The 24,186-nt window shown below is 43.2% G+C and overlaps 3 protein-coding genes across 12 annotated transcripts in view; 1 reads left to right on the top strand and 2 right to left on the bottom strand.

Moving 5' to 3' along the window:
- ankhd1 (ankyrin repeat and KH domain containing 1) overlaps positions 1-8,322 on the bottom strand; it is a 28,765-nt gene extending 20,443 nt beyond the window's left edge. For all 9 annotated transcript variants that reach the window (XM_048994797.1, XM_048994800.1, XM_048994803.1 and 6 more), the window contains exon 1: positions 7,884-8,322. In XM_048994797.1, the coding sequence (XP_048850754.1) occupies positions 7,884-8,159 (276 nt within the window). In that variant the 5' untranslated portion in view covers positions 8,160-8,322. The remainder of the gene's footprint in view (positions 1-7,883) is intronic.
- Positions 8,323-11,486: 3,164 nt separating this feature from the next.
- On the bottom strand, positions 11,487-14,378 carry zgc:110540 (deoxynucleoside kinase). Its single transcript, XM_048995248.1, has 7 exons — positions 14,160-14,378; positions 13,565-13,680; positions 13,252-13,445; positions 12,694-12,841; positions 12,301-12,416; positions 12,115-12,214; positions 11,487-12,009 (listed from the first exon to the last, which is right to left on the bottom strand). Exons 1-7 carry the CDS (start codon positions 14,251-14,253, stop codon positions 11,983-11,985), a joined length of 795 nt encoding a protein of 264 aa, XP_048851205.1. The 5' UTR covers positions 14,254-14,378; the 3' UTR covers positions 11,487-11,982.
- A 2,519-nt stretch (positions 14,379-16,897) lies between these two features.
- On the top strand, positions 16,898-23,694 carry LOC125720120 (heterogeneous nuclear ribonucleoprotein H-like). Of its 2 annotated transcripts, none has more exons than XM_048995241.1 (11): positions 16,898-17,025; positions 18,198-18,314; positions 18,625-18,780; positions 18,854-18,997; positions 19,538-19,676; positions 20,697-20,875; positions 21,752-21,861; positions 21,983-22,118; positions 22,257-22,340; positions 22,426-22,524; positions 22,878-23,694. In XM_048995241.1, exons 2-11 carry the CDS (start codon positions 18,230-18,232, stop codon positions 22,967-22,969), a joined length of 1,224 nt encoding a protein of 407 aa, XP_048851198.1. In that variant the 5' UTR covers positions 16,898-17,025; positions 18,198-18,229; the 3' UTR covers positions 22,970-23,694. The 2 variants fall into 2 exon arrangements, with proteins under 2 accessions (XP_048851198.1, XP_048851199.1); XM_048995242.1 differs by having other exon boundaries at positions 22,874-22,979.
- Positions 23,695-24,186: the final 492 nt, after the last annotated feature.

Raw genomic sequence — 24,186 nt, 5'->3', positions numbered from 1 at the left:
ATTAGGAACTGATAAGAAGATAAAGAAGAACCGGATCGATAAGAATCGATGATGGCACTGACATCAATAATTTCTTAATGATTCCCATCCCTAGTTCACAGCCTTCTCCATTCATTTATATCAGCAGGCGCTGAGTGCCATTAAGGTGTTATTACTCAAAAGAAAATGAAAACACACAAAGGCACTGCAGTATTTATTAGGAAGCGCGTGTTAAAAACGTCCCATCCCTAGGTAAAAAAACACTGAGTGGATTAATATATAGATGCATATATATGCACTCAGGATTGGCTACATAAGTCACTGAACCGGTGTCAGAATGCGCCATTCTAGTGTGTTACACATTCTAAGTTTCTAGCATGTGCAGTCTAGTTTTTTTTATATGGAAATTCACGTACCGTTTGAACGACTGATTCACAAACACCTACCACTACCACTATATTAGTGGGGCCTAACGGCACCACCCGCCCAAGTCAAGTTAATTCAATTTTATTTTCTATATAGCGCCAGATCATAACAGAAGTCATTTAAGGTTACCTTTCTTCGCCCTCTTATGTTGGCATATAATGCTAGAGGAATTAGCATTCACTTGCGTAAATTTGCATTGCAAATCCTGAGGTACTTTAAGTAGGAGATTGGATATTTTCATGTTCTGAGTTATTGAGAATGCATCAATAAATTGCGATGTGTGATACTACTAAAAATAAATAATACACAGACTATGCGTTCGGGTAATCCATGCATATTGACGTAGACCACAGGTATCTCCATGCCTTTCAAACAAGCAGGGCTAGATCAACAATTACATCAATTATCAATTACAGTATGTTAAAACTCCTGCACATTCCTTCATTTTAAAAGGAATTATTTAAAGCAAAAGTGAGTGAAATGCAATGCATTGATTAAAATAAACTTTAATGACAAGATTTCAGTGTACCCTATTCAGACCAATCCCCCCCCAAAAGTCAGAATGTCTGGTTTATAACCAAACTACAAAATATGATTTCTTAAGATCCTAAGGTATGTTCAACCAGCTAATGCTAAAGTAACAGAAATTCAGTCGTCACTGCAATACAAGCAGGCATGCTCCAGAAATTGGCTTAAAATTTCAGTATTTATAAGAAACAGCTGGATTTAGATTCCCGTCTAAGACGAAGCTTCTGAGAAACACGTAGAGTCGAAAGTGACTCGCTCGTCTACCCCTTCGCTCTCACCGGATATCACCACCAGCCTTCCCATAAATGGACAGCTTCGATTTATGACAAGTCAGCGAGCGACTAATATGTAAGATCCATGAGAGAGAGAGACGCGACTGAGCCCTGTGCGTGAAAAACCCGTTCCAGCAAGAACTGTCATCGCTACGGCGGCTATGATGACGTTTACCGTTGGCTCATGTGCTGGAGGGAGCTCGTATTCACTTGGCCCAGAGTCACATGGCACAGAAAGTGGTGACAGGACGGTCACCTCCTAGACTCAAGGGGTAGGTCTTTGGGGACATTTTCGACATACTTCCCGCTGCACAGACCACCCCACCCACCTCACACTCTCAGTAACATAAGGAACGCATTAAGCAGCATTACTACATTTATTTCATAACAGTGAGCCTTGCAGACCTTCTCCGACCTTAACCTTCCATACTCAAGGCACCACTTATAGCACACTGCAGCATGTGGTGAATTTCCATGTGAATAATCAACAGCGAGAAATTGGCACGAGCCTGACCCGGCAGCCAGCAGAGTGATTAAACACCCCTATCACCAACTGAGAAACGGGAGGAACCCACAGACGCACACACCACACACATAACATGGCAAGCCAAGTCAACGCACACGGGTTCTCGCTTCTCCGACGCAGTCCGGCGACGCCTCCCAGCCTGCGATGATATCATCGGGGCGGCGTGGTTGTGAAATGCAAAAACCATGCAGAAACAGATTAAAAAGGGAGGGAGCGACCTGTGGCTCAGCAGTGCTGAACGTGCAGGCACTGCGTTGCGAATAAGGTCTCATTCATCTCTTCCAGCGTGCAGGGAAAACCCACAGCGCGCTACTAGGCCCCGAAGAGAGAGATCTTTTTGTCTCCAGGCATAATGAGATGCCGCAGTCTGGCTGCTGAGCTCTGCTTCAGCTACAGATGATACGCACAACACTACAGTGCGCACAGTGAGTTCCCCAAAACTTGTTTATGATGGGACTATTATGGAGAGCTGGAGAGCAGCTAATTCAATTAAATAGGTATCATTTTCCTTCTACCACCGGGCATGTTCAGCTACTGCATTGATACACCTTAAAATTTTAAAATAACCAGAAAATAGATACTTGAAACAAAAATGGTACAAAATATACTCAAATTCACAGGTCAGTAGTAATAGCAGAATGACCAGGATACTATTACTGCAAATTACAGTGCTTAGCTCCAGAACTAAAATTCTTTTGCGTTCAACTTTTGCGCAAAAAGCTGATTAACATTACGCAGACAAATGTATTTTGTGGTCCAACACACACACACTGTTGGCAAGGTTCCCTAATATATGAACCATACTTGGAAACTTAATGTTTAAACATTTTGTCGGAAGACTATAATAGGGGTGGGAAAATTCTCCTGATGAAAGGCAGCCGTTGTAGAGAGATGGAAAAAGCCAGTGCATCCCTTAGCATGAGATTCTATCCCGCTGACATGGGGCTCCCCTATTTGAGCACGCCCCCCAGGTAACTAGCCTGGATGTTTACAGTTTACAGGATGCTGGAGCCAACAAGTTCATTTACTCACCTGTGCCAGCTCGCTCGAGCCACCAGAAGCAGCTGACCTGGCACGTATGGTTTCAATAGACATGCACATTTCAATTAACATACTGGTAACAAACCATCATTCACTCAATGGAGATGACAACATTGGCTGCGAGTGTTTAAGTCATGTTTTTAATTCATCGTTAATTGTGGCCTGCAGATTAACCGTTTATGTTCCACTGAAGACGAAAAAAAATATTATGCGAGACTACGTCATAACGTTCCAAAATCTGACAAAATCCCCAAAATCCCCCCCAATACATATCAGTCAAAGCTTCAACGTAGGTGCATTAGTTGGTTTCCATGCTGCACAAATGACTAGAGACCCGACCTCTCAAAACAAAGGCGGGACCTGAACTCTCATCTAAAGACACGAAGGAGTAAGAGTGACCCGAACTCTGCAGAAAATGGGTAAAGTCCCACTTGACGTTCAGGTTCAGACACTAAAGAACAGGAACCTTCACAGCAAACTAAGATCAGGTTCCACTGAACAAACAAGCTGCGAGAAGAATATTCCTTTTATTTCTGAAGTCCTCTTCACATAAAGGTCGTCACTGGAAAAAGCGATACAGGACTTGCCAGCAGCTCAGGTGTAGGTGTGAAAAAACAGGACGAAACCATGATGGATCCCCATGAACAGACTCGGGCCGTCACGGTGCTCAATGGCCTCCGCGTGTGTCCTTCTGGCCTGACCGGGTTCACTGGTCCACTCTCCAAACCCCAGGCCACAGCATGCTTTTTGCCGTGGACCCCAACACATTTTCAAACGCGCAGCAGCACCCAGTTAGTCAGGATCTTTGAAGGAATGAAATAAAATCCCAATCCCAGCAACCATATACAAGAGGAGGCTGAGGGTGGTATAACAGGACCCAGCAGCGATTCAGGACTGGCACCGGCAGAGAAAAGGTCGGTGAAGCACATAGCTGTATAAATTAGTAATGTACCGGACAAGCTTGTCAGCTGAGCAAAATGAAAAGTGAATGTATATCACAATGGACAAATCATCCTCGCAAAGGTATAAATTTTTAATTCGCTCAAAAATCTACGCTCTACCTTTTTCTGTAGACTTCTGTTTTATTCGGCACCGACAAAGATGTTCTGGCTCCGTTCCGCAAAACGCCTGTATATTCGCTTGTTTATTTTAATGGATGTGGTGTTTGTAAAATGAGGTAATGTGCCTCACTATTATGCATAAGGGCGAGACACAGGTTCATCTTAATGCTGCCTTAACAGCCAAACAGCCGGCTTTGAACAAGCTCCTCAATGAGAAATGCATCACTCCAGAGTACTAAATACATAAAATTTCAAAGGCTGGTTTTAATGAATGTGCAGCATAACGTAGGTGGGAAATTGTGATGATGGAACGCACACACACAGTTTCGATTAAATTTAAAAAAAAGGCTCAAGATTAGGCAGAGAAGTGCAGCAACAGAACTGAAGATGCTTCACTACAGGGGGCAGTTTTAGGACAGACTGCAGACTCAAGAATCATTCAAAAGTATGAAACTGGGTCATTTCACTAATGCTTCCATTTTTAATAAAAAACGCACAAGAAATCCATCTAAAGGAACATCATTAAATATCACATTCATTATTTTCTTTTTAAAATCATACATTTGCGATCTATTTTTCAGTCATTTGAAGAAATAAAATTGGGATATCGAGTTCACGCAAAGCGTAAAGCACTGAACAGTACGAGCGTGACCTTAAAAAGTTCCCCGGAAAGCAAGCTCTAAATTCATAAACAGTCCCGGTGCTGCGAGGCGAAGGGAATCCTCTTGGCTGAGAAAAGCACCGTGTTCCGGCAGAATGATCCAAGGGGACGCGAGCCGTGAGGAAGCTCGGAATCCACAACGCCGTCCATCGCCCTGGCCGGTGCACTTTCCCTGCCACTACTTGACAACCTAAGGTGCATATTCACTAAACTGTGGATCTCGCTATCAAACACAGTTCCTACAGTTCTATTTAAAAGCAGTGCTTCTTGGGGGGGGGGGAATAATTGCTCAGACCCTGTACCCACTCTCCTGCTGTTCCGCCTTTCGCTACGTGGCCGGCGCTGTGGGCGCACTCCTACACCTCCACCCAACGTGCTAACAGCTCAACTTTCACCCAGCACCCCTGCAAAATCCTACGGAAGTGAACCTCATGTAAGCGTGACCACTGCTGCCCAAACCAACCAGTGAGAGACGCAAGCGGTCAGAGAGCTTCTGGGGCCCAGGAGATGCTGGATTCAACCTTTCCAGACATGTGGACACCTAGTTTAATACTCCACTGCCAGTGGACAATATCTTTTTCACAGAGCCTTTTCAGAGTATCTCGCTCACTTAAAGGCATAAACGTATAAGATTTCCCCGTTTTCAAGGAGAACGCCACAAATTAAGATTATAAATTCCAGTAAGTAGCAAATAAGCATTTTCTGTTTTCTTCTTGCTGCCATAAGGACCACCACTGGTATCTGGCTGGTCCACACAACCCCCCGAAGAGCATTTCACCATCATCCACACCAAAGGCTTCGCACTGACTGTTCCAAAGGGCGTAAAAACATTGTTCAGAAGGTTCCAAATCGGACAGGATTCCAGCCATGTTTCGTAATAAAATTCTCTTAAGCAGTTTTATTTTACCTGCATCAGCAAACCTGTTAAATGCCCTAGACTTTACCATAAAAAAATCCAAAGTGATCAGACTCTCTTGCTGTTAAAATAAGAACAGTATGTACAGTAGACAACTTCCATAAGATAACACAATGCGTAGACAATGTGTAGAAAGCACATTTTACTATCGGCTACTTGTTCAAAATAAAAGCTTTCTGGGAGGAAAACAAAATTAACTCAATCAGTTTTATCCTCATTGCTCAAGGAATCCTGTGTAATGAAAACGTTTCATAATCTTGGAGTTAATTTTAATATGAAAAATAAATCTACGGAAGACTAAAGGCCCACTGCACTGTGGAACATAGGAAGGAGGGCAGTGCAGGCATAATTTAGTGTCCGTTTGTCATGTACACGGAGTAGACACACAGGAGCTTTTTAAAGCAGTCGTATCACTGGTGTTTCTCTCTGTCCCCGTGACAAGATTAAAACCTCAACCGCAGGCCGAAATGCTGACTTTCTAAAAGCTTACGCTGTGCGTAATCTGCTCAAGAAGCATCGCTAAAGTGTGGAATCACTTTCAGACCTTACTCTGTGCCCCAATGTGTGAATCGCCGCCCTCTGTGGACACAGCGGGATGTGCGGTTTGCGTACCTGAAGCCAGGAGCACAGCTGCACCCGCTACTTCAGCTGCTCCACCCTCCACAACCTGACAAAGGTGCCACAAAAACGCAGACCACAGACCTACACACGGCAAATCATACACCCATGTCCTTCAGATATAGGAAAACACAGAACATTCAAACATCAACAGTCACAGACCTCTCTGTAGTAATTCTTAGGCCAGACAGACTTACCAAAACCTTGTTTCTGTCCGCAGGTAGAATTTTGTTTCAAGGGGGTATAGAAAATGGATGGATGATGGATGGATGGATGGATGGATATATATCACGATGCCTCTTCATGATCTTGTTCCGTTAAATTTCTGAACCACAATGTTTGACCTCTGACCCCCATATCATTATTCGTGGAATTTACACAGTGCAAAGAATAAAGACCTTGCTCGGACGACGTTCTGTGACAGAATGTGAAACATGAGATTACAGACTTAGGGGTGAGCTTGCTGGGATAATCGCCATGAAAACATTCCATCGACACCTAAATTTTAAAATACCACATGACAATTCGCATTTCGCAGCATAGTAGCAAATTCCCAGATCCCAAATCAGGATGAAATGAAGTAGGACAATGACCATAAATGATCACAATTAATTACTTCTAATCAACAACTGACTGTGAGGTGACAGGCACAAACACATGATACAGATGCTGTATGGCGATCACAGGTGGGTAGCACAGGACATTCCACAAAACACATCACGCCGTAGGTCCTCCTTGTCCACCGAGAAAGACACACCCTCCGTGATGATGGGCGTTTGAATTCCAGCCATTAATTATTTATCCGTAAGTGACACTTCGAATGGAAATCGCCATTCCCCAGCCTCAGATCCCTAAGCGAGGGTGAATGAGGATTTTTTATAGTATGAGCTCTGGTGCCGCTATGCCTACACACCGATGCGCTTTTTTTTCCTCCACTCCAAGGTGTTCCGGGGCATACACGCAATATACATGCGATCAACACGTGATCAGGGCAAAATAAACCAACCATGCCGATTTATTCGAGTATTAAGATCATGTCAACAGGTGCGGTAACTTGAGGGTATGACTGGATCCGCTCGACTGGCTTTACAGGAGGATCGCTTCGTGTTCGCCCGTGTGGGTGTCAAAGTCGAGACCGTTGACACGCCGACTGGTGCACTGGAAGGCGAAGAAAAACGGGCCGAGCAGAAATCGTGTAGCTGTCAAGAGCACAGATTATCTATCTTGGTTATTGTCTTAAAGTGGACAAAAAGGCGCTGCAAGGCGCAGATTAGGGGAATCGGACACATGAGTATTCCGCTTTTCAGAAATAATATCATCTGTGAGGCCCTAAAACCCACATGTCGCTTTTGGTAGTCCTCCAGAGACCGGTGACAGGGAGCAAATAACATTTATATAGGCACAGCGGATAGATCATAATATCAGCGTTCAGCAAAATTAACCTGTGGTGTGGTGTGGTGGTGGTGGTGGGGGGGGTAACAGCATAAAACACCAAGCGCCGTTCGCGGGCTAAAACTACTTACGATGGTTACAACGTGCGGCAACCGACGTCTTTTAATCCCGAAAAGACGCTTGTCAGCCGACTACCGTGCGAAATCCGGGGGAACTTGCTCATACGAGGGCACTGCAGCCGCTCGTCCCCACGGTTAGGCCTTAATCACAGACTTCGCCAAATTCCACTATTATACCGTGCTGTTGGAAATACATCGGTGTGCCCTTACATCAAGGAAATCGTGCGATCACCCAAATACGGCTGCAGAAGGAAACATTTGCGGTAATAAACGACGAGTATTTTTGTATCGTTTTAAAGAGGGAGGGGTTAGATGGGATTTAGCTAGCTAGCGAGCTAGTTTACCTCAGAAACCTCGTCTTCGTCGCTGCCGGATCCCGGGCCGGAGGAGAGCACTGCAGCCGCAGCGAGCTTAAAATCCAGTCTGTCTGCGGTAGGCCCACCGGCCTCGCCAAACAAGCGGACTTTCTTTCCGCCGACACCGATCCCTAGGCCCCCGAGTCCAGCTCCTGGTGTGGCTCCTACCCCCATCCCTACCGCAGGGGAGCGCGGAGTCACCGAGTCAATCTCGTCCTCGAAGCCGTCCGTCAACATTGCCGTCCCGGCTACCGCATTCTGCATACTTCCTTAAATAATATGTATTTCAACTTAGGTATTATGCTTCTAAACTTCCTTTGGGGATGTACTGTTTTTAGAGTATTACTTCAGAAAATCCAGAAACTCTCCTGAAGCAAGAACAGGATCCCTTTCCCCCAGCCATTAACTTTCTAACAACCTAACCATTACGTACGGTTTCAGGGAAAGAAACTCCGCCTCTATTTCTAGAACATACAGACTATTGGCGGATTGTAGAAAAAAGCTAATCCTGATTGGTTGTAACTCATGTCCGTCAACGTGTACCCGCAACGTCAAGTTTGGTTTACCAGTATTTCTTGGGTTGCTTTGCGATTAACGCCAGGAAACAGAATATCTCAGTAACGATTGGGCAATCATACGTCTGTCACATATTTCCCGCCCACACAGTCCCTTATATGTATTTTTTTAAAGAAATGCATTAAAGGTCCGTTTGAGCTTATTATATATGTAACGTCTTCAATATTTCAACAGTAACAAAATAAAAATATCGCATTAAATCTCCTCTTTCTAAAATGTGTATATGCGGCAGTATATCTAATCGGGACCTTATTTACTTTCTGAAAATTTACTGGGTTTATCTTATATGCCTGCTGACATTTAATATTATATGGAGTAATCATATCTGGGTTTCGTATTTTCGCAATGGAATGATCAAAGTGCGCAACTGACCGGACAGGCGGGGTGAGACGTAGCAGATTGGAGAGCAGGAACACCCGCACATATCGCAATCAATGGGAAATGTAGTTTTCCCGATAGCAGACACGTTTTATAATCGTCCTCTCGCTCTTATACAGCATCCAAAAGCGTCTGTCTAGCGATATGTACAGATAACCCTGCTTCTCCGCACCGCAGTACTGCAAACTGCAGCCTGGTGTCCTCATTCGACCCAGCTGAAAGCCGGCTGAGTAAATCTTGTCTGTTTCTTACGACATGAAATACCGATCAAATAGCCTACATCGCTCGGATGTTCACTTTTTTATCACCAACAATATAAAAGTGCACTACTCCGGGAAATACAGTGTCTCAGAAACCTTTATTGTAATCGTTAAAACATTTAAAAATCAATCAACTCCCTACTAAAACTCCATCTGAAAAAGAGAAGAGAGTATCCCTAAAAATCCAACTGATTCTTATTCAGTTCGGTATTCTAGTGCATAATTCCAATACATCTTTTTAATTTGGCTCTCTTATTGGTTTATATTAAAAACACTCCAAGCACTGGATAATCGACAGAAGTGTTTCATTCACATACACACAAACACACACACACACACACAGACAAACACACCTGAGATATGAAAGGGGTATCACATAGGCCGGTGCATATTAAACAAACTTAAGCCCTTTTCCTAAGTCTCAGTCTGTAATTAAACCGTTTCCAAATGTTAAACCAATGACTGAAATTTGTGGGGTTTTTTTGTTTAATACAATGGTCCAGGCAAATGCCAGTAGGCCCCATAAAGGGTCACACCATCGCCTAACAGGCAACAGCCACTTGAACTTGTGGCTGTTCACTATGGGTCATTTGTACCACCATTCATAAAGCTGTAGTTGCATGTCTGACTATTCAAAGCTTCTTACTTGTGCTCCAAGAGCAGTCAGGAAACATACGGCCATTTGAGGTCTGAACAAGACTGTGAAAGACTTACCACTTTTATTTAGTTTGACTGCCACACTTTTGATGAAACCCTTTTCTTCACTTACACTGAAACTACAGCACCTTGTCACATTCATTTTATGGTTAAAGGAAACTAGCATTTTCCCCCAAAGTTAGTACCTTAAGTATGAGATTTCGGACTATCGGGCCACATTTCTTAACGTTTGTTTGCATGGCTGTCTTTGTCAGGGAGACAGACATCCTTTGCATACAGATGATATGCAGCCTTTTGCTAAACAGGACCAGGTTTGATTGGACCAGGCCTCTGTGGGAAATCAGGAACGTCTATTCACAAGGCCTCAGAACTAGGGAACCCTACCCACCATAGCAGTAGAACAATGCAGGAAGATCTCAGGTCTTAGGTGCAATTTGAGGTAACACCTGAATCATGAAAATACTAACCCTTCAGAAAAAATAAAACAAAGGAACTTTATTGTTAAAATAAATAACCTTTATACGTAGAGCAACTGTTCATTTAATTTAGTAGACAAAAATGTTTTCATCTGGGGATCTCCGAACTTGAACCCTATAAAGCCCCAATCCAAAATGACCTTACATGGCACCCTTACAACTATCAGGACAGACCTATTTAAATCACGGTCCTCAAGGTCAAAGCACTGCTAAGATTCCAGCCTTCCCTTACCTATGAGCCAGGTGTGAAGCCTCCGGCCAATCAGAAATCATTAACCTAACTACCCGGGAGAACTGAAAACAAGCCCTGGATCTTGGAATCAAAGTCCAGATTGGAAGAGCCCTGCATTAGGAAAAAAGAGACTTCCAGTCACTAATCATACAAAGCCTCACCCCTCCCAGCCTTACCTTTAAATTCAAAGGGAAGATTCAGACATGAGCAATTCATCCTGGTTGATGATTCAGACATGATTAATCCATCTCACAGAACTGTATTTCAAATATGACCAACAGGTGAATCCAGTCTACTGGGGGAAAAGACCATTTCTGATGATTAAGAGATCATAGGTGTGCCATCACTTTCTCAGACTGTTTGGGATACCAAGGTGTCTACTGGGCTATACTTTAAATAACTCATATACCATCAATTCAAGTGCTCCAGAAATGCAAGGCTCTGTGCATTCATACCCATCAAGCTAGGTGAGTCAAATCCATTGTCTGCTTTCACTCAAGGATTGTTTTGGAATATGTGCATGCTGTTCTAAACAGGTCATGTAAAGCATGGGGATATTCTGTCATGTCAATACACTGTATGTAGTGTTTCTGCTGATAATGTTTCTCCATGGTGGCCCACCGCACCAAAATGTCAGGTTTTGGTGACTCGCCCCGGAGGCTTGATTCCCATCCCCGCATTACAGAATTCAGTTGGTTAATGGCACTAATAGACTATATCACATTGTCTTTTAGTAGACACTGTTAAGTAAGCTAATCATATTAGAGCTTTATAAGTATTTTCCAAGGAAATGACAGACAAGATGGCTAAACAGGTCACTGATGAGACTTCGATGCACTGATGCAAGTCGCTCTGGCTAAGGGCATCTGCCATGAATGTAAATGTAAACAGAGCAGGCACATGGGCTACGTGCGGCGTAGTTAGCCTGTTGTTACACCAAGTGAAGCACTGGAGATGGACAACCAGTAAAAATACAAGTTATAACTGTCACTGTAAAAAAAATAAAAATAAAGGCCTTTAAGTGATGTAATTGTTTACATCCATTGACAGTGAGGCCACATGGCATCACTAAACAATAAATATATATATATGTACAACAATGGTCTGATGTCTGTATTTTTTTCCAGTAATACAACTCCCCCCCCCCATCTCTTGATCCAGAGGAAACATCAAGCACACACACACACACACACACACACACACACACACCTGAGATATGAATGGGGTATCTCAATACCTAGGCCAGTAAATTTCTCTTGGATCAACTACAAAAAAAAGTTACAATTTAGAAAATTTTAAATCATGTATAAAACCCAAACACACACACACCAATAAATTATGTAAAATGGCATTACAATGTACAATATCCATTGCAATAAAACAAAAAAAATATTTAAGCGCTGCTGTTGGGAGAAGGTCCTTGTGTTGCATGATCTTTTGTGTGTCCATTTCCCGCAGAGCGGACAGCGTGGACCTCCGGCAGAGAGTGGGAAAGCACCCATCGGCTATCACAGGCTGCTCAGGAACTCCTTCACCTGTACGGAGACGGACCCACACTGTAAACTCAGCTTATTCTAAACCAGCGGACTGAGCAAATATCATTTAATTATGAACAATGAAATGCAGGCGCGATATTTGACCTTGTCTATCGCTTCTGCTCGTTTGATTGTGTCGCGTTTGAAATCCTCGTTCACGTCGAGAACAAGTACAGGGAGATCCTTCAGGTACTCAAAGTCCGTGCTGCATGGAAGCAGAATGGATTAAAGGCATTGTCTTCTCCATAGGGTTCACTGTGCCCCAAAGGACCGTGTGGGGTGAGCACTCACCAGATGTTGCGGTGGTACAGCCAGGACTCATGTTTGTAGTGCAGTTTTTCCAGATACTCTAGAGGGATTCTCTGTTCCTCCTCTCGTCCCCGTAGATGCAGACGCTGCATACACGTCTAACAAACCACAAACACCTCCATTATCAGATCTCTGGCCATATAAACAACCTTAACTGAAACAGCCATATTTTACTGAATACAACTGACAGCATTTGGAAACAGCAACTGTCGCAAACATTAACTTCAGTATAATACATCTGAAAAGTCATCACATTGAGACAAGAGCTCATTATAAAGACTACCAAAATATCTATAAAGCTAAATTTACTAATTTCTGAGAGTAGTATGGGTTAGACCATGTTGTGCATTTTCAAATATGGCAACTTTAGCTCACCTCTGGATCAGCTCTCATGTAGATGATGGCGTCAAGCTCAATCTTTGATTCACACTGTGACAGAAGCCAGCTGTGCCAGTCCTGGTATATTGCCCATTCGGTTTCATTCATATCCCCAGACTCATATAAGTTGGATGCAAAGATATACCTTCAAAAAAAACAAAGAAAACAGATTAAGCTAGTATAGTACAGAGAGAGACGGTTCAGGTCTAGAAAGTAAAAATCAACACCAAGATTTTGTTCCAGTCAACCAGTTGAGTGCTCTTTATACACAAATGTTTTGTTGAAACAGAATCATGGTCTGGATTTTGACTTTCTGGACCTGAACCCCCCACCTCTGAGTGTACAGTGTGATGGTAACAGAGGTGGGTAATTCAGGTCCAGAGGGTAAAAGAAAATCCAGACGAAGACTTTGTTTGAAAACCAACCACTTCAGTATAAAGGACCAGTCACAGAGTACTCAGCAGGGTGGTTGAAACAAAATCTTGGTCTGAACTTTAAAACCTGAACTAGCCAACTCTGATTAGCAATCACTGTTCGACTGCGACGATCACTCACCGGTCACTGTAGACAGAACGCTCAAGAAACTGGATCGGTTTCTCTGCCTGCTGCAGCTTAATCGAGGGTTTCTGCAGCTGGGAGCGCACACGGCTCAGACACGCATAACCCTGGAAGGTGTAAGCCCAACGGCTGGGCTTGTTGTACATCATCTGCAGAAGGTTACCGCCACTCTTCTGAGAGGTGGTCAGCTCCTTGAAGGCATAAGGGAAGGAAAGGAGTGAAAAAATGTCCCCAATTTTGTCACGCAATAAGAATCATGGCTTAAAACGGCACTCTTATTTATAGGGGTCGTAATATGCAGTCTCCCCACCTCGAACTCATTCTCCGTGGTCTGCACGTTACACCACCTGCCGATTGGTTCCGGTATGACCTCCCATTCTTCAGACTCCCTTTCCAACATTCGAACAAACGTTGACTTTCCAGAAGCTTCAAAAGAAAAATAAATAAATAAATACTGTAAATAAACGAGATTCTGAGTTGTTGCACCTTGCAACAATATTTTGCTTTTTATCTGACGGCACTTAAGAATTCAGTTGATAGGCATGACTGCAGATGGAGCCAGGGACCAGTTCATGATTTTGGCGCCAAGAAACGAAGCACCTTTCAACGTGATCTTACTTCTAACCAAAATTCTTGGCTTGCAAAATGAAATGAGCTCTGCCTTACATTTGCGCCACCTCGTAAATCGACTCTTCTAGGGAGATACAAATTTAAATAAAATTTTTCTTAGGAAACTACGGAAGTCCATTTATATGCCGTACTGACCGAATGTCACGGGTTATTATAATAAAATCTAATTCGAAACAGTTCTAGATTTTTATGTACAATTTCACATGCAGTACTGACCAACCAGCTAACAATTTAAAAAAAGAAACTGTCAATACTATAGTATAGTCTATACTCACCTATATTTCCCTCAATAGATATTTTCTTAATCCTCTTTTCAAAACTGTTGTCAAGAACCGGACTGACACACGTTCTCTTTGGAGGGGTCGCCATTGTAATTTATTGAAAAAAATAAATAAACTACAAAACAGAAAGAAGAACAAATAATATTTTTAAAATACTTCAGGTAGAGTCACTGAGAGCCTTGGATAGCAGTTCTGCTTTGAATAGCCGCGCAATTGTACTGTGACGTCACTTCCGGGGCAGGTACATATACGCGGAAAAGGCGGGGTTACTGGGCAAATGCCTGCCCGTTTCTAACTTGAAAGGAATTGTAGATCACGGTAACAGGCATTATTTGGATGTATCTAATAAATATCTCATTATGTCATTCAACATAAATTCTGTTTATTAAGTACAGGTTGTGTTTTATTTGGGTATTTTATAAATGTATATTTATTCTCGTGTACTACTCGAAGGGAAAGGGAATCAGAATTTTAATCGCTTAGTACATAGAAGTACAGTAAAAGGAATTTATTTTGGTGTAAGTGGTGTCATGGCTTAAGCAAAATAAACATACAACTAAAAATCCAAAAGTAGAAATACAAAGACAGCAATTAGAACAAGGCAAAAAAATGGGTCAGAAGAACAATATAATCAAAATAAAGAAAATCAAAATGAATAATGATCCGTCCTGGGTTGTTCCCTGCCTCGTGCCCATTGCTTCCGGGATAGGCTCCGAAAACCCCACCGACCCAGAAGGATAAGCGGTTTGGAAAATTGATGGATGAATAATGATTTAAAATAACAAAAGATAAAAAAGATATGAAATAATGAGACAAACATGTGGACAAAAGTTACAAAATACAAACAAGAGTACACACTACAGATCAAGTAGATCAAGTGAAGGTAGAAAGAAAAAAAATAAATATATAAAATAAATAGAAAGTTGTGAGGAGTACATATTACAGTACAATACATCAGCAGAAGGCTACATAAAGAGATTCAAGAGACTAAGCATAGTGTATGTCTGGATAGCTTTTCTGTTTTTATACTTTGATATAGTTTGAAGATAAATATTTACCTCTTCTTTAAATTGTTCAAATACAGGGTGTTTCCCAGACCATTTGATTTTGCCTATGAAATATTTTGCTAAAATGATGATTAAATCCATCCATTTTCCAAACCGCTTATCCTACTGGGTTGTGGGGGGTCCGGAGCCTATCCCGGAAGCAATGGGCACGAGGCAGGGAACAACCCAGGATGGGGGGCCAGCCCATTGCAAGGCACTCACGCACCAGTCACACCTATGGGCAATTTAGCAACTCCAATTAGCCTCAGCATGATTTTGGAAACCGGAGGACCCGGAGGAAACCCCACGACGACATGGGGAGAACATGCAAACTCTACACACATGTGACCCAGGCGGAGACTCGAACCTGGGTCCCAGAGGCATGAGGCAACAGTCCTAACCACTGCACCACCATGACGCCCATGATTAAACCAATGAGATATCTTATTTCCATGTTATTTTCTTCCATAGTAAAACTAGTCATGATTCTTTAAAGATAACATCTATATTATATTCATTTTTAATATATGCTTGTAGTTCAGACCAGAATGTACATATTAACAATGGGCCAGAACCAAAATAAATGTCGTAGACTTTCTGGGTTGCTATTGCAAAAGACACAATTTTCTTTTATATTTACTTTAAATCGCTCAGATACAAGGGTTTTGACTGGGTATACTTTTTGGGTTATTTTATATGACACTTCTTTTACCTTATTAGTTATGCAGTATATACTAGGTGTCATTCAAACTCTTTTCCAGTTAATTTGTTCCCCCAAAAAAGAATTCCAATATAGAATATTTACAAGGATATGGTTTGACTGAAGTGTAGCCCTTAAGAATGTATTATTACATTCAGCGTTCAAGAAATTCTTTCCCTGTAGTATAATGATAGCATTAAAATCTATTGCTAACTCTGATGGTTGACAGTTATTGTTTTCCACAAGCCTTAACATTTCTTCAGGGATCGCACTGATTACAGTCTGTTACTGGACTATAGTGATAGAAGCACCGTATCTTTTTACAAAATCTGTATAACGATGTATGTCATTGTTTTCATTCGGTAATTGTTTAACTAACAATTAATATACCTTTTTCAGTGCAGCTTTCATAAAATAATGTCTTGTTTTTTACTTAAATGTATTTGTCTTTCCAGATTAAGTAAGTGTGAGGGGAGAAATCATTTTTATAAATCAGCAACCAAGCGAGAAGTGCCTGCTTGTGAAAATTAGCAAGTTTCACAGAAAGTCGTCCTATATGTAAATTACATTTTAACAATAATTCTAACCTCCCGACCTTTTGGAATATTAAGTTTGGCATAAGGGACCACATGCTCTCTGTTTTTGAAATAATTCTAGATCCATCTTGTTTTAAATACAACATTAGAAGTTCTAAAATGTAAAACATTCAGACCTTCTTCCCGTGGACGACAGATAATCTAATTTTTTAATATCATGAGGTTTATTCCTGCAAATGAATCTAAAAAGCTTTGAATCAGTTTTCTTAATAGTCTCAGGTGGCACATCCAAGACCAAAGGAGCATATCGCAATCTAGACAAGACCTCCGATTTAGACAAAAGCATACGACTATTCAAAGAAAGGTCACTAAACAGCCACGAACTAAGCTTGTTTTATAATGTTTGAGCGTTTGACGTTTTCCAAAAAAAGACTCGCCCGTGACGCCGTCCTTTTTACGAGCCACCCAGTGGGCGTGGTTACCGCCGAAGCGGGCGAGCGGCAGAAAGCCACGCATGCGCAGGAGAACCCAGAACGTTCCGTCGGAGCGCGCTGCCACGCTGAAGGCGCTACAATAAGGTGAGGCGTTAGCTAAACTCTTAAATTGCCCTACTTGATTATTTATGTGCTTTTCTTTTGCTTTACATACATATGTATTTCTTAGCAGTAGTAAAGCATCGTGGGGTTGAATTAGATGGCCTCGATTTGAGTATTTGGTACCGCCGAGCATGAATGATGCCGTCTCAGTGTCTTGCTTTCACAAGGCCCGTCTTTTGTCTGCGAAGTGCCGCTGGATGTTGCTCACGGCGAGCCGTCTCCAATTATCGTCGGGCTCCAGTTAATTCATTTAAGCGTTAATTTAACTATACAAGCAAACACTAGCAGTCTTTCCCTCCCCCTCACGATGTGCTCGATTGATGTAACTAAACGCGCATTTTCATCCTTAAATTACAGGCTAGCTGAACGGCTACCGTCGATCGGTGTCGTTTAGGAACGTGAGCTTTGAATAAATAATACAATGTAACCGCCTGTATTGATTTTAATATGTGAATCTGCGACTTCATAGTCATTTTAGTTGGTTCTGATGTAAATTCTAATGTAACAAATTCAACTAGTATCAAAATTATGAACAAATATGGCCGCTTCCGCTTGGGACTTGAAAGACTGATAGCCGGACCTCGGGTACCCAGATGTACAAATGACTGGGTTTTTTAACTATTAATACTCCGTGGCGGGGTTGGCGGGCTCCAGGCGGCCTTCCGATGGGGTAGCGTTTGATTCAGCCTGAACGAATCCCTGGATCGCGCTGGATGAAGCGCCGACATGCCGGGCTCGCAGCCGCTTCCTGCGGTGCAGGCGGAAGCCTCAGCGGCGGCGCGGAAAGATGCGGTGGCGCGCCGGTGCTTTGTGCTTTTCCGCTTTCTTTCTGTTTAATAGCATGGAAGGAAATAATTGATTAAAAATAACGTTTTTTTTTTATTTCGAGCTAATAATCATAGCAGTTTTCTATGAAGACGTTTTCTTTGTTGTCCAATTAGTTAATAAAGCAGAATTAACTGTTTAGCAAGTATTCATATTCGGAACACAACTAGTTTAAATTAGCTTAAACGTTTTCAATGTTATGTTAAGTATGACATCCTTTATTTCACTCTCTTACATAATTACGCAAAATAGTGATTTCTGGTTTGCTATAGAGTTAATTGCAAGCCTTAACCATGCCATGACACTTTTCTTGTAAATCTGCCTTACAGGGAAAAGACAAACAACCCATCATCTTACGATCATGTCTGACGGAGAAGGATTCGTGGTCCGCATCCGGGGACTGCCCTGGTCATGCTCTGTCGATGAAGTCCAGAGGTTTTTCTCAGGTGAGATGAGTGCTTGGGTTCTCTAAGTGCAAACACATTGCACAGTAATCGCAGCTGCCAGTCACAGGTATACCACCCATTTGTCAAGCTGAAATACTCTTATCGACAGTATCTCACGCTTTTTCTGCATGTGGCCCTCCACGGCAGGAAACTGTCAATACAAAGGTGTTAGTTTCATCTCCAGCTAAGCAATACTTTCAGCATGTATCTATTGCCATGCACACAAATGTCAGGCCAAATGCATGCCAAGAGAAAATGCCCACTATGCGATTGAATAATGTAGGGCCCTTAATGATCTTTCTCCTCCTAGATTGTAAAATTGCTAATAATGGCACGAGCATCCACTTCACGTACACCCGCGAAGGCCGTCCCAGTGGCGAGGCCTTCGTGGAGCTGGAGTCAGACGAGGACCTGAAGATCGCTGTGAAGAAAGACCGAGAAACGATGGGCCACCGCTACGTCGAAGGTGCCTGAATTTTCATGCCTCCCTTCTTTATGGGCCCTTCATTGGCATCTCTGACCGATCCCGTCCTCTTTAGTGTTCAAGTCCAATAGCGTGGAGATGGACTGGGTCATGAAACATACTGGTCCGAACTGCCCGGAGACGGAGGGCGACGGGCTGGTCCGACTCCGTGGCCTGCCTTTCGGGTGCAGCAAGGAGGAGATCGTACAGTTCTTCTCAGGTATGTCCGGGTCACATAACAAGCCTTATGAATGCTTAACGTCACTTGCTGGAATATTGAGTGGTTTCATATTGAAGTAGGACTATTTACTGCATGTAACAATTCAGTGCATAAGTTTTAAGCAAGACAATCTAGTGAAGGTTATCAGGCTTTTTGTTTAATATTCAGATTCGAAAATATGAGGAATATAAATTTTACTCCTGGGCTGCATTTAATCTGCGGCTCAGCCATTTGCGGTCCGACCTTTGTTATTGATTGTCGTTCTTAACGCAGTTTTCCCTGTAGTGATGTTAAGTAATGTAACAGTCAGTGCTTAATTCCGACAAAACTGCAGTCTCAACCTGTAGTCTGTCATCTCTAATTATGTATCGATTATAAAATGTGTAGAATCTCGAATAGGAAATTCCTCTGGTGTTATTGATGCATTTTAGGTCTTCTTTTTTTTTTAATTTTGTTTTTTTTAGCATAAAGATAGAGAACATTGTGACTGGGTATGTGATTTAATGCTCCCCGCTGGGGTTATTTGTCCTTGGGTTGAAGGGTTGGAAATCGTGCCAAATGGGATAACATTGCCGGTGGACTTCCAGGGGAGGAGTACGGGGGAGGCCTTCGTGCAGTTTGCTTCACAGGATATAGCTGAAAAGGCTCTAAAGAAACACAAGGAAAGAATAGGGCACAGGTGGGGATGGATGGCTGGACTATATTTTCCTTTTCTTATGGTTTACACCTCCTGCAACCTGTCGTCTGTCACGGTAATGGCATACAAACAGAACACTCATCGGACACGGCTGAAATTCGGTTATAAATCCTGAGTGCAGACACTCAAATTTTAGTGCTGAGCGATCGGTCTCTGATTAGTGCCGAGTGGGTGCTTTCTCATCCACGGTGTAAGGGAGACCTAGGGGTTTAAAAACTCCCAGAATGCTGCAGGACACATTTGGAACCATAACGTTAGTTGCCCTGACATTGACATGCTAGTGATTTTAGCCCACGTGGGAGAAATGCCTACATATATTTACTCAGGTTATACCAAAAACACGGAGGAGGTATGTTAGCGATATGCTAGCACATTTTTGGGCTATGCTAGTAGGTCAGATACATACCTGTAGGCTTTGTCCCGTTGATTCTTTAACAGGCTGAAAAATTGGGCAATGTTTATTGCAGTGGCTCAGCATTCACTGTTTAAGGGGACTTTTATCTACAGAGTGGGGTTTGGGGTGTCGCTCAGCACTAAGACTCAAACACAAAGCATAAGCACACACACGGATTTCCCCCAGAGATCAGTCAACAGGGGAACCTGGATCCTGCAGTGACAGGTAACTCGGGTTGTGAATCTGCTCCTGATGGAACTGTAACCTTCCTGCACTATGATGAAGGTCATGCACACGGTTGCTTAGCTCTTTCCAGGTAACCGTAAGAAATGTTTTACTCCTGACTCACATTTTAATACGGCCATTCATGACACGGCTACGCGAGTTTCCTCCTGCCCAGTATTCTGTCGAATTTTTTATTTTTTTTTCCCCGTGATGCATTCATATAAGGCTGGGAGGAGCAGGACCAACACGCTTCCTGAAAAAGCGACCACTATGAGACTTGATCCTTATGTCCGTAAATCTGATGCATAAGTAGACAGACTTGGACACGGGGGGGCTCCCTAGTCCCTGTTATTTCTGACTTCCTCTCTCCGACACGCTCTCAGGTATATAGAGATTTTCAAGAGCAGTCGTGCCGAGGTGCGGACGCATTACGAGCCCCCCCGCAAAACCATGGGCATGCAGCGGCCCGGGCCGTATGACCGCCCAGGGGGCGGCCGTGGATACAACAGCATGGTCCGCGGGGGCTCCTTCGAGAGGATGCGGCGTGGGGGCTATGGTGGAGGTGAGCTCGGGCCCATCTTTGCAGAATGTCCCGTGTAGATTAAGGCTGTGTCCGGTTTATTGTATTTCGGCTCCCCAATCTGTTTTACTTTGAGTGACATGTGGATAAGATCCCAATTAAGTGAAATTTGAGAAACTCATTAAGTGTTCGTCGTTGATTTATAATGGTGGAACAGCCTGTGTCCAGCCTATAAATTTTCATTAGTGTAACAATCTTAGTTTACTCAACTGCCTGATGATTTGTGCTGCCTATTTTAGGTGCAGTCAAATTTAACTTGGCTTTAACAATAATGAAATGAGGTTTTGCACGGTGGTAATCAAAGGGACTGAATTTAAGGTTCTCAATAACTTTCTCCTCCGTTAAAATTGCACTATCGATGTCATTGGTCAAAGCAAAAAAAGGGTTTCCCTCGACCTAATGAAAATCACACACTGGCCACCAAGTGGCTGGTGATGTAATTTCTGTGAGAGCTTGATTTGGCTGGTGCGGCCTGCAGGCAGCATTTTCACAGAAGAGCCTTAAATCTGAGCCCTTGAGGTTCTTTGTTTTGCCGTCTACTGGTGTGTTTGAGAAATAAAATATGTGGGTTTTGGTTCAGTGCTTTGAGCTTTACAAACTTGGTGGTCACACATGACTACAAGACATCTGGCTTGGCTTGCTGTTGCCTTGCTGTTTGGAGTTTGACGCTAAAGGGATGAGAATCTCTCCTCGGTGCCTTTTAATTACCTCTAGTTTTAATTCGGCCGTCCTCGTAACCACTGTCCTAGTTTTAGGTTACTATTTATATTCAGTAGGGTATCGGAGGTTTTTTTTTTTTTTGGTCGAGTGTCTTTCTTAAGGCTTGAGCCAATCAGCGCCTGGGGTTTTGTGTTGTAGGTCTGTCAGATGGGCGCTATAGTGACGGCAGCTCATTCCAAAGCACGACGGGTCACTGTGTGCACATGAGAGGGCTTCCCTACCGAGCCACGGAGACCGACATCTACAGCGTGAGTCTTCGAGTCTTTAAGAACGTGCTGTGGAAAGTTCCCAGCAAACTATGGTTCAGCAGCAGTCCTAGACTACTTGGGTACGGATAAACGATTTAAGCCTCGTTCGTTTCCATTGCAGTTCTTTTCGCCCCTGAACCCGGTCCGCGTTCACATTGAGGTCGGCCCGGATGGGCGCGTGACCGGTGAGGCGGACGTCGAGTTCGCGACCCACGAAGATGCCGTGGCGGCCATGTCCAAGGACAAGGCTAACATGCGTAAGGCTTGCGTTTGGGTTGAGGGCCGAGTGCATGAGTGCTGGTCCATTAGCCTCTCAGATGTAGCTTCATTTGTCTTTATCTTTTAATAATCTGTTGTCGTCTGAGATTGTAACCACTGTGTTGGACCCCTTTCAGAGCACCGCTACGTGGAGCTATTCCTGAACTCGACAGCAGGGGGCAGCAACGGCGGTTACGGCAGCCAAATGATGGGCGCCCTCAGTGAGTGTTGGTCTGCGTTTGTCTGCTGATATTCACTTTTCCTCCTGCATGCGTTCCCTCATTCTCACCGTCCTGTTCTCCACAGCTAACCAGTCTTCCTATGGGCCCAGCAGCCAACAGATGAACAGTGGCTACGCGGGGGGGTACAGCAGCCAGACCAACATGGGCGGCTACAGCGATTATAGTAAGTGTCGACTCCCCCCCCCCCCCCCCCCCCCTTCCCTCACTTGTGCTGATCGCCTTGACCGGACTTCTAGTACAGGAGCCTTAAAATGCGAAACGAATTAGAAAACGCAACAGCAATTCAGCAAACACTACATTGTTAGCCGAAACCAGAAAAGGTAGGTACTTATTGAATCTCATGGCCTTGCTTCTGATTGGACACTGCGTATGCCTATCAAAAAGAGAGACCGGCCTTCTCTAATGTGGCACAGAAAATGCGGATTTCCTGCTTGTCTGGGTTTCCCCCTTTTTTCATCGAGTTTTGGAAATGTTGAGCGTGTTGGTCCTAAAGTGCCAATTGCTGTCTCCTGTTAGGTAATCAGAGCGGAATGAACAGCAGTTACTACGGCAGCGGCAGTCGGGGCTCCATGGGCTTGAATGGCATGGGGGCTGGGTGGGGCATGTAAGGCAGTGGGGGTGACCCAGGTTGGGGGCTGGTGTTGGGGTGCAACCTGCACTGAAGATAAAGGGCTCCAGAGCTGCTCAATGTCTGTGAGGGGGGGGGTGTTTTCTTTTTTTCCTTTTTTTTATGCTTTGCATCAGTAAGTGGATGGAATTTCAGAAATGGAATGAAATAAAATTGTTTCATTAAAGCTTTGCATCAGTAAGTGGGTGGAGTTTCTGTATATACAGGGTTGACATTTTTCTACGGTGTACGTGAAGAAGTTGGCGTAGTCTGACGATGTATACCCTTATTTTACAGGACTTGTACAATTCGTCCGTGTCTAAGGCATAGGTTAGTCGAGTTGAGACCAGGCATTTCTTGGTCTTTGACCTAGATTTCTGTGTCCGCAGTAGATAAACTTAGGTAGCAAGACTGACTTAAATTTGTAAATATGGTCAACTTTTTGTTTTTGGGATTAAAATGTCCGGCCTTTTTTTTCTGTCTATGTCAGCGACCTGGATCTTGGTGTGAACGTGGATTTTTATATTGTGAGAGAGCATGTTGGAACTGCCTTTTTAATACACTTTACAATTTTGGAGACTGGCCACATTGGGATTTTGTCTGTGATGCAGTACAAACTAATCATTGTGTTCCTTCTACTGTAATGAAGCTTTAATCCCTCCTAAATGGTTTGGTTTGTGATCTTGTTTTGCACACAGTAAATAAAATTGTTCTGTGTACACACAAGTGTTGAAGTGTCCATCCTTATTTTGTTTTACTGACTGTGGTTCCTTTTAAGGATTCTGTTAAAACAATCATATGTCCTGGATTTGACTTGCACCGATCAAATCCCAAGACAAATTGCATAAAAGCATCAAAGTTTCTCTTATCTTGCCAACCTATGACACGAAAACGACCAGCAAAGGAACGGAATACACATCTACGTACGTTAGATTTATGCTCTTGTAGCGGTTTTTGCTTTCCGGTGTTAGTGACTTTCTGTCTTGCATGATTTCTAACATCTCGCCTATTGCGAAATGACACACACATGTATCCTCGCGGAGTGTTTTGTAACACGTTCGTGCCCTCTTGTGTAATTAATTGTTGTAAATGGTGTGTGGTTTTGACCTTGCATTCAACGGCTCATCAAATGCTACGTCATGCATTATTAGGAAATTAGCTGGAACAAATTAAAACTGAACAAAATCACACGTACTCCCTGAACTATAATAGGACTCC

The sequence above is a fragment of the Brienomyrus brachyistius genome, chromosome 24, assembly GCF_023856365.1.
Source record: "Brienomyrus brachyistius isolate T26 chromosome 24, BBRACH_0.4, whole genome shotgun sequence".
NCBI lineage: Eukaryota > Metazoa > Chordata > Actinopteri > Osteoglossiformes > Mormyridae > Brienomyrus > Brienomyrus brachyistius.
The sequence above is the reverse complement of the archived record's forward strand: the minus strand, read 5'-3'. Positions and strand labels throughout refer to the sequence as shown.